Below are 10,570 nucleotides of genomic sequence, written 5' to 3'. Positions count from 1 at the left end.
CCGGGCGGCCCCGCCGCCGGCGGGGACCGGGCTGGGTGCGGGCGGAGGGGGGGTTAACGGAGAAGCGAAAAAAAACCCAAACCAAAACCCCATTGAAATGCAAGGGGTATTCCACTTCCCATGAAAATCTTCCGTTTTTCTTGTACTGTCCCAAAAAAACAGCCCCGAGAGCAGGATTTCAGCCTGTGTTACTTCCATCCGCAGCCGGCGGCGAGGCCAGCCGACGGGGACGGATGCCGTTTGCTGAGGAAGCCTGAACGGTTCTTGCCGTGCCTTGGTGCCTCCGGGTCTCCGCGCCACAACGCGGCGGGTGGCTCCGGCAGCAGCCGAATGCCCACCCAGCTTCGGTCACTTGGTCACACGTGTAGGTGAGGATATGTAAGAGGGTCAGAAATTACTCTGTTGGGATAGCTTAGGAGCTGCCCACCGGCTGGGACTGGGTGTGTGCCCCTGGTCCGTTAGGGGTGGAGGAAAGCGGGGTTGCTTGAACCCCCTGCGTAGTTTGTGGCTGACAGCACCGCAAGGCTGATGGATCCTGGCCGGCACTCTTCAGCTTTCCCCCGTGATGCTGCTAACGAGAGTGAACGGTGGAAACGAAGGTTGGTTGGGTTAGTAACTACTGAGCAGCGGAGGAAGTTCGGCTCTCATGTCCCCCTTTCTCTGGAGCTCATTTTGAAAAGGTGTCCTAGGATAATTTAGTTGTGGAACGCAGAAACTGCAGCATCTGTGACAGCATCCAGGGGCGTCCGTTTGCTCAGGAGGGGAGAGGGATTAACGATGTGGAGTTCCCTTCTCCAGGCAAATCCAGCAGGCTCAGCAGGCAGGTAGGGACGCATCGGCTGGTCCTCGCATCTCCTACAGGAGGGGTAAGATGATGGTGTCAATATAGCTGCTGAATTCTGCTGGGCGTTCTGGTTTAGCCCTTCCTGCAGTGATACCTAAACGGTCTCCCGCCTCTTTCTGGGCCAGGCGAGCCTGTTAACTCCGCTGTGCTCCTCTGACGAACTGAACGGACAGGTAGAGAGCGTAAAGCAGCTTTTCCTGAGTCCACGAGGGGTTCTGTGGCAAGCAAAGCCAAGGAGCTGGATTTGGGTCTCCATTGCTCAAGCTCAGGTGGGAGCCTCCTGCCCAGGCTGCGTTTGTCTTGCATAGATGTCCCCCCGGGAGCAGAGGGGTAACAGCTGCTCCCTTGTTTGTCCCCGGCTGGCATGGGCCTGGGGCCAGATTTTTGTGCCCACATGCTAGCTGCCATCGCTCTGGCTTGGCAGTTGGTTTGCACAAACTCCCTGGGGAACTGAACTTCAAACAAAAGTGGAAAACATTATAAAAGGTTTTTTTATATATACATATATATATAAAAAAAATACATATCTATTTAATGCTATTTTACAACAACAGCATTTTAACAATATAAGCGAATTTGTTTGCCAAAGGAAAAATATAATTGAAATAAATCCCTAAAGGGGTTAATCCAGGCTGGCTCTGCTGGGTGCTCTCCTTTACAGGGTCAGGCAGCAACTGCAGTCCCCTTGAGGGTCAGTGGCCTGGTGGTGCCAGCGCTTCTGGAGACCAGGCATTTACTTGCTGACTCTTTAAGAAGCAACTCGTGAGTTCATGCATTTAAGGGTTAATGGGGTTAAATGAGCCCGAACATCCCAACCTTCCCCTATAAAAGACAAGCCAGGTGGGAACCACAGGGCGAGTTGCTGTGGGGACCATCACCCACCCGTGTCCCTTAAACATTTCTCCTTGAAGCTAATCTGTTTGCTGCACATTGAGGGGGTAAAAAGGGAAAGGGTAGCTGAGAGCCGAGTTTCTCTTCCACTAACCCTTGCTGAGTGCGTGCTTTCAGGGAGCATCCTGTGTGGTGAAATCAAAGTGCTTGATAAGCACTTGGGAGTTTCGCCCTGTTGTTTCCCGTTTGGGAAGTAAAGATGCATGTGAGGGGAGAGGCTGCGGCTCAGGGGGCTCAGCCGGCACAAGATCCGGGTGTCGGGATTCAGTGGCGTGCCTGCTTGGGGAACGCGCGGCTGGGGGACCACAGGCTCCCCCTGAGCCTGGCAGCTGCTGGCCGGCTGCAGCGCGGGAAGGATCAGTGCTGGGGCCCTGCAGGGAAGCGGGGTGTTGGGGGACGGCTGCTGAAGGAGGAGGAAGACGGGGCTATTAATCTGTGTGTTCCCATAAACGACAGCGCAGCATCCCGGCTCCCAGCCCGTGCGCAGGGAAGGCGCCTCTCTCTCGGCTGTTATTTTTGGCATCTCCTCCTCCGCTCCTCCCTCTGGGGCGCAGCCCACGCTGGGAGCCGCAGGCAGGGAGCGCAGAGGAAGACGGACTCTGCTCCGAGAGGTACGCTGCGCCCCTTCCCAAACTGCCTGGCAGGGCCTACGTGGGGCTGGAGGGGGTGCCGTGGCGGGGGGCTTCCCCGCGCTGCTCGGCTCGCTGGGAGAGAGGCGGCCAGGCCCCGGCGCGTCGGGCGTCTCGCCCGGTTGCAGCACCGCCTGTTCCTGTTTGGGCTGCTGGCCGCTCTCTCCCAGCCAGCGTCTGCCTGGCTTCCTTGGGGCCTGCTGTGCTGAGGAGCAGCAACAAGCAGCGCTCCTCCATCATGTGGTTAATAAAGCGCGGAGATCCTTGATGGCTCACGAGATGCAGTCCGAACAGGCCCCGGCGCGTCGGGCGTCTCGCCCGGTTGCAGCACCGCCTGTTCCTGTTTGGGCTGCTGGCCGCTCTCTCCCAGCCAGCGTCTGCCTGGCTTCCTTGGGGCCTGCTGTGCTGAGGAGCAGCAACAAGCAGCGCTCCTCCATCATGTGGTTAATAAAGCGCGGAGATCCTTGATGGCTCACGAGATGCAGTCCGAACCCGGCTGTTCTCACCAGGGCAGGCACCCGAGTAGACCCAAGCCAACCCGCAGCATTCACAGACCCTGAACCGTGCCCCTCACTGACTCAAAGCCATGCAATTACTTAAAGTAACACTGATAGTTTTGCCTTTCTGCCTGCCTTTCTGCTCTCAGGCCATATTTTTAAGCTTTTCCAAGCAATCACCACAGCTAGAAATGCACTCTTGCTTTCTGAGAGGTTCAAGGTCCTTTTCACATGACTCCAAGGGCTTTAAGGAAAAACATCATAATGAAAACGAAAGGAGTTGAACACGTAAGATTTCATGTAGGGCAAAGAGCAGTTTAACATTTTGGCAACCGTGTATTAGAGACGGTATTAAAAGCAGCTAAAAGTAGAAGAGCAGGGTCCGAGCTGTCAAGGTGATTGTCAGAGAAAATGACAAAAGATAGCAAGTTCCCAGGGAGGAAGCAGGACTGTATCACTTGGCTGTTCTAGCTCGGCGGTGGGTGGAAAGGGGGTTGTCACCGATACGATGGTAGATAAGATAGTATAGCTGCTATGCTACTGCCACCTCGCACTCAAAATAATGAGTCACACTTCAAAGCAGCGTATTCTAGAAAAATGTGCAATTGTGTTCCTCTCTGCATTATGCTTTTTGCATCGCTACTCCGTACTTGCTTCATGTTTTTCAACTCTTTTCCCTACTTCGAGGATATCTAGAAGCATAGGTTTTCATTTAAGCGAAACCTGCGATGCTGAGATAATGCTGTGACTCCGGGACCTGGGGCTTCGAAAGCAAGAGGGCACGCCGTGGAATTCAGAGTGAGATTGCGAGACTTGGCCCGTGCTCCAGTGCTAGCCTAGGAAGGGGAATGTTTGCATTTAAAATTCCCTCACTTGTTTATGGGAGGGTTGAAAAAATATGTCATGTTGGTAGTTTTTTTTGTGCAGAAATCCTAGAAGCTGGGTGCAGCGCACGTTGGAAGAAGAGGAATGAAGTTAGGTAATGGTCTGCTGCTACGAACCTCAGCCGCCTTCCCAGGCGCTTATTCTTTTGCATTATAGTTTGCATGAAAGGTGAATCATAGAGTAGCTGGGGTTGGAAGGGACCTCTAAAGGTCATCTAGTCCAGCCCCCCTGCCGTGGGCAGGGACAAAATAATCAAAATAGGCTTTTCCGTTTCTCAGTCAGACACGTATAAATGCAATTTCTGAGAACCGGAGTCACAGTAATAAAACACTTTTTTCAAACTGCCACCATCTCCTCACCGGCAAGGACCACTGTGATTAAGCTGCCGGTTTCTACTATAGCCCTTCTGTTTCACTATCAGTAAAAAATGGGTGTGTGAGGCTGTTTTCTGTGCAGAGCTTCTGCTTGCAAAGAGGTTTTTTTCCCCCCACAGTTTGAGAAATCTGTCTCAGCTTTTTGAATACCGGTGCAGCAGTACTAGAAAATTCCCTCACATTTTTATTACTCAGAGTAGCGAAACCTCACTGCAAGGAAAAAAAGGCTTTCCCCCCCGCACCCCCCACCCCCAGCTTTGATCTGCCATCTTTAACTCTTGAAAAGTATCACCCGTCGTCTTAGGATTGATTGAAAAAACTGTGCAAAACAATTGGCCAACAGATTTTCCTCATTTGTGTGTTCAATTTCAAAATCTGGTGAAATTTCAAGTTTGAAAAAATTTTGACCTCCTCTGTGATCCAGTTGCATTGGTTTGATTTGCTAAATAAATCCTAATGTGTGTGTGTCTTTTTTTTTGTTGTTCATTTTTCTGAACAGGAACTTTTGAGAATTAATTGCAGTTTTGGAAGTTTTTCCCATTTTTTAAACCTGCCTGAATCAGCAAAATGCCCGCTCCGGTTCCAGAACTGTGGAACTACATCCCAGAAGAAATCCTCATCCAAATTTTCTATTACCTTTCTCTTCGAGATAGATACGCGGTCTTCCAGGTGTGCAGGCAGTGGGCTACAGCTGTTTCTTCTAGCTCTGTCTGGCATTTCACAGAGATCAGGTACGAGGAAGGGGTTTCTAATGTCCGAGTGTCTCTGCAGGCATAACGAGACCGTTATGTTTTCGGTGCCTGTCAAACACTTACATCACCCTACTGTGACATTATTGACATTAATTGTGCGTTCTGTGCGTGATGATGATATCTTGCATGACTAGCACCCTTTTATGTAATAGAGAAAATTGTGTTAGATGCTGGGGTTTTTTAATTGCTGCTGAGGATTTGGGTTTTACGGGAAGTATTGCTCTAAGTTGCCGTTTGAAAATGGCAAGAGACAGTTACTAACTAGTCGACTTCATCACGGCACTTACTTCTCTGATGGGTCTTTCTGGGGACTCACCTCTCACCTCCTGACTCCTTCGGTGTTTGGCCTTACAGTGACTCTCCAGGCATCAAGTGAGAAGAAACGTCTGGGGAATCTGTTGATGTTTGCAGAAAGACTAGTAAAGGAGCGTGTCTGCTCTGTGGTTGCTCAGCTCAGCGTTCACAGTGACTAAGAGTTTGTTTTACCCTTCCAGCTGTGATTCGGAGGATGAGGAAGGCATGCTGCAGAGCCTGCTCCAGTTCCTCAGCCAAATCAAACACCTGAAGATTGCGTTTGACCAGTCCAAGGAGGCCAACCGGAAGAATGTGACACGCATCTTGGATGTGTTGGCAAAACAGAACCACAAACTGCAGCAGCTGTGCATTGTGTGCCACGGGGAGAACCCCTATTTCTACTCTGGCCAGGACATCCTACAGAGCATACGGAATATATGCAACACTGAGAACCAGATAGATCTTCAGCACATTGATTTTCGACAAATGCCCTTCACTCTCGATGATGAGCTTGTTGAACTCGTAGCTACCACCAACCCAAACCTGCACAGTTTGTTCATCAACAACCGCACCCTGGTATGCAACGTGGCACCAGACACCATTAGGAAAGTTCTCAGAGCATGTCCCAAACTCTCAGCCTTGGGGGTTTACTATGCCAGTTTGTCTGACGATGTATTTCAGGAACTGCTCAAGCCCGACAGAGCAGCTTTCACCCATTTAGACATTTTCTGTGAGCGCCTGGACAAATATATACCAGTCATCTCAGAAGAGCTCTGGGCTGCTGTAAGTCAAAAGCATCCTCAACTCTGTGTAGACCTCGAGTTTGATCACACGGTCCCTGCCTGCAAAATACCACGGATCCTGAAGCTGAATATACCCGTGAGCACGCTGCAACTTAATACCTATAATTACATGGTAAATCAGATTAGGTTTGTCACCCAGAGCTACAGCAGTACTTTAAAGAAGCTGACGCTGCAAACCACGTCCTCGGAGGACTTAAATTCCTCACTAGTAGATCTGGCTAGGCAGTGCAGAAATCTGTTGGAGATCCACTGCTACTGTGTGGTCAGCCAGGAGGTGGTGGAAGCGTTCCTCACGCACTGCCCCAGCCTGAAACAATACACTCTGAAGGTCACCAAGGAACGGCACCCCTGGAAACCAGTAACTGCTCAGTGACCGGCTCCTGCTGACTTCCCGGGGAAATGGTAGGGATCTGCAAGAGGACGGGGAAAGAAGATTTAGGGCTACAAGGAAAACGCTGCAAAATGCCCTCTGCGCTCGCTGAGAACATGCTGTTTCACCAGCCCTGGCTGTTACATATGATGCACACCTGCTGTGCAGACCAAGCATTTACACTCAAATGGGACAGAGAAAGGGTTATACAGAGAAAGAAATTAGCCTTTTTTTTTTTTTCTTTCTCTCTTTCTTGGGTTACGGAGGGCAGGTCTCTTCTCCTCTGCTTCTTTATTTAGCAGTAGCAGGAATGCCAAGTTTACCCTTTGTGGGTTTTTACTGAGGGTGTCAGCAAAATTTAATTTTGATTTTACATTTTAAAAGCACGTCAAAGTCAAGCACACTGTGTCAGGCGCCCAGCAACTACTTAAATAGTTAAGGAGGTGGCAGCTTCAGTGCAGCCATTTTCTGCCCAGCCATTTTCTAACCTTGGTAATTCCTCTTTTGGCATTCCAGTGATGGTGAGCTCGCCCGTCATGCAGTTGTCAGGTAGCTTCCAGCTTGGAGGGATGTAACAGGAGCTGAATTATGTTAGGAAATACAAGCAGGAGAAAAAGCACTTAAGGAAAAACATCGACAAGGTACTAATAAAAGGCACGTGGCCCGCAAATTCCCTTGTCCACCTTGTCTTTCTGCTGTTCCGGAATGCAGATTTCCAGGTTATAATTGGAATGCCTTTTGCAGAGACCTTTGCTTTCATTACGTTGTTAGTGTTTCTTAGGAGAATCAAGAGTGTTAACAGTTTCTGCATCTGATCTCTGCATTCACATGCAAGTTATCTTGCATCTGGATTAGGATACGTGCGTGTCAGTCTGTCGTACCAAAGATTTTGAAGAATGTTACCTGAAGAGCAGTTTCTGAGTTGAAATGATTCTGGCATAAAGTTACACTGAGAGCACCTATTTAGAACTATCTTCTGCATTTATTATAATAATAATAATAATAAAGCATATTGTCATCTAGATTCTATGTGTAGTTGTTTTCATCACCCTCTCTTCTTACCTAAGAGCCTAGTCATTTCTTTTGACAAATAACATGGGATCTGTAGCCAAACCAACTTACAATTTTGACTTTTCAAAACCTTGCCAAAGATGTGCAGCCCTGAGGTCTGGCCAGCCCTTGTTGATCTGTGCCGGCCAAAGTTTAGGACAAGCAAATTCCAAGATAACAATCCGGGTGCCCTCACAAACCTGGCATCGCTGCGCCTGGACGTCCCACAGGCTCTCGGCAGGTGGGCTCGCTCCGGTGACTTGCTAACCTCCCAGCATAAGGTGCGCAGCACGTGTTCCCTTTGCATGACGCTGCGTATTTATTCACAGCTCTGTGAGATCGGCTGCAGTGCATTTTCATTCTGTGTATTGTTCTCTGGGGCTGGTGATGCCATCGCATTGTGCTGAGTTTTTAAGAGTGCGAGCAGCACTGCTGATGTGACTCCCTGGGAGCCTACTTTCCACTGGCCTGGGATAAAATTCGGTGGTTCATTCTCTGTCGGACGCACGCGCGTGCAGGGAGGCAGACGCGCCGAGAGCAATGGGGTTAGCGTAGCCGGGACACTGAAAAACTATGCAGGATTCACCCAGCTCCCTGGTGATGGATGGATACTCCAGCAATGTGCCAGCCTTCCTAACCAAACTCTGGACGCTGGTGGAAGATCCTGAGACGAACCACCTCATCTGCTGGAGTTCTGTAAGTACAGCCAGTATCGGGTGTCGCTACGCGCCTGCAACACCAGGAAAAACCCAGGTGCGCGGCCTAAGCGCTGCATCGCACAGCAGCTTCCCTTGGCTTTGGAAGTGCTGGCCGGCTGGCTGGGAGAGCGAAAGGACGGATAGTTCGTTAGGGGCCTTTTGGATACACTTGATATTATTTATCTGCAATATTGCGGCTTGTCTGTTCCAAAGGGACAACTGGTTTGGGAGTGGTTTAATAACAATATTTACACATTTCACCTGAAGCATCTTAAAGGGTGTCTCGTATTGAATCTTCTGAAAATCCGGACTCTGAGAGAGAGGTTTTTCCACCCCGCTTCAATCTGCAGTTCCCTAAAAGTTTCTAGAAAAGGTGCAAAGCCCTTAAAAAAAAAAAAAATTCCGCTGCTGTCTGTATTATTTCACAAGTGTTTCTTAGCAGCCTTTCAGAAATGCCTTGGGAGAAGGCACCAGATAAACAGCATTCAGACCTCAGGCTAAAACCTATAGTTTAAACAGATCTCAGACTGGCACCCTAAATCACTCACGCTTTGGAAGAGCTTTACTTGATTTTTCAACGAGTCTGTGTGATGATCATGGTGATGTGTGTATGTATTGTCTGCACGGCTTCATAGCAATAGATTGCTTTGGCTTCTTATTTGTCACTGAGGCATTAATATACTAAGTGCAATCAGAGAATTAAAATGGTTTATTTGTCCCCCTCGTACAGCATTTTGATACCACATTGTGCTTCTGACCTGACTAAGACTTGCTGCAAATAATGTGATTTGTCTTCAGCAGGGAGTTATCTGATAAATTGTGTGTGTAAACTTGTTCTCCAAAATCAAGGATCTATAACAAAAGCAGATCTAAAGGGGGGGGGGAAGTCTAAAGCAGCCTTTCTGTCATGTGTTTGTGTCCAGCAGAGTTTTCATTCAAAACTTGAGGCAGGATTTGGGCTGCATTGTTACCCAAGGCAATGGTCGCTTTCTGATGTTGGTGGCCATACCATACCAGGTTTTGGTGTCGTGTGTTTTAAACAAGGACTTTCAAACTGGGAAGGATTTTCTAACATGAATAAATAGTTCCCTCTGTTACACTCACAACATTGTTATTTTTGACTGCCCACCACCACCACGCACTGCTTTCCTGCAACCTAACATAGGCTTCAGCTACGTTCTTGAAGGTTTTGGTAAGGCTTTTAGATGTCTAAGTTTCCCATGTTGCATGTTCCCATGTTCTTCCTCTTCTATCCATCAGTGTTGTTGGAGCTGAGAAATTGTGTGCAAGCCTAAGATTTCTGGACGTAATGAGAACTCTCAGAAAATAGGACCTGTAAGGACCTTAGCATGAAGGAGAAGAGATGGAGAGGAAACGTGGTAATGGTTTATATATACACTAAAGGCTGTTGTAAGGTGGAAAGGAAAAGTCTGCTGTCTGTGTCCATGGTAGATTGGATGAGAAGTAATTAAATGAATTTTTGAAATGGAAGGTGCAGTTAGGAAGAACTCCTAGCAAATTCCTGGAGTAGGTTGCCTGGGCAGGGCACAGGATGTGTGTCATCATGGGTTGGTCAAAAACAGTTCAGATAAGCACCTGCCAAGACTGACATGCTGCAGAGTGAATTTTGCCTTGGGCAGAGAAGTGTCTCCCAGCTTGTGCTCCCATGGCGTAAGACAAGCAAGGCGCAGCTGCTGTGTGGGAGCAAGCCGGCACATGCACGGTTCATCGGCGAACGCGCAGTGACTCCAAAGTCTCTTGTGTCTGTAGGAACCCTTTTGGGTGCGCCAGCTTCTGCGAACACTGCAGCCCTGAATTCAAAGGAATGACTTCTCAAGAGAGGCCATAAGGAGATGTTCAGGTACAGGAAACCCTCGTGTTTCTCATTTTACATCCGCCTGGGACGCACAGCTGTATCCCAGAGAGCGTGCGTGGGCAGAAGCACAAGGGAAGCAGGGTGAACCAGCTCTGTCCCCAGAACAGCCTTTGCCGTGTTGGGAAACGCCGGTCCCTGCTGTCATGTCTGCAAGCTCAGTCTGTGAGGATAATTTCAGCATACGGATTGTTAGTGAATCTCTTAAGGGCTTGACCAGCCTTTGCTTCCGCTGCATGGGGTAAAGAATGATAGGACAGACCCTGGTGATGGTCAAAGGGCACTGTCGAGGCAAACAGTCGTGTTCAGTGTTTGCAGCAGTGAACAAGGAGCAAGAAGCACAGCTGACAGTGTCATATGTTTGTGGGCGTGCAGGGTTAACTGTTAGAGCTGACAAATGAGCCAGAGCACAGAGGGAATTGGCACCGTTTGGTGATGGAAATGCAGTAGCAATGAGTAGGGCAGCAGGGTTTGCCAGCTGGCTGTTTTCCGGTGGCCGTGGGCAGGCTACAGGCACACACCGGCACCTCTTTAGTCGCTGAATTTTCTCGTGGTCCTGATTACACTCCCTGTTTTAGAAACTTCCAGGCAGCCCTGAGAGCACCCGTGT

At 49.2% G+C, this 10,570-nt stretch overlaps 1 protein-coding gene across 2 annotated transcripts; it reads left to right on the top strand.

Annotated features, from left to right (window-relative positions):
• The first annotated feature begins 2,264 nt into the window (after positions 1-2,264).
• Positions 2,265-7,359, top strand: FBXL8 (F-box and leucine rich repeat protein 8). Of its 2 annotated transcripts, none has more exons than XM_019471400.1 (3): positions 2,265-2,346; positions 4,620-4,851; positions 5,367-7,359. In XM_019471400.1, exons 2-3 carry the CDS (start codon positions 4,688-4,690, stop codon positions 6,340-6,342), a joined length of 1,140 nt encoding a protein of 379 aa, XP_019326945.1. In that variant the 5' UTR covers positions 2,265-2,346; positions 4,620-4,687; the 3' UTR covers positions 6,343-7,359. The 2 variants fall into 2 exon arrangements, with proteins under 2 accessions (XP_019326945.1, XP_019326946.1); XM_019471401.1 differs by lacking the exon at positions 2,265-2,346 and adding an exon at positions 3,741-3,840.
• The last annotated feature ends 3,211 nt before the right edge of the window (positions 7,360-10,570 follow it).

This window comes from Aptenodytes forsteri, unplaced genomic scaffold (assembly GCF_000699145.1).
Source record: "Aptenodytes forsteri isolate BGI_AS27 unplaced genomic scaffold, ASM69914v1 Scaffold33, whole genome shotgun sequence".
In the NCBI taxonomy this organism is placed as follows: domain Eukaryota; kingdom Metazoa; phylum Chordata; class Aves; order Sphenisciformes; family Spheniscidae; genus Aptenodytes; species Aptenodytes forsteri.
The sequence above is the reverse complement of the archived record's forward strand: the minus strand, read 5'-3'. Positions and strand labels throughout refer to the sequence as shown.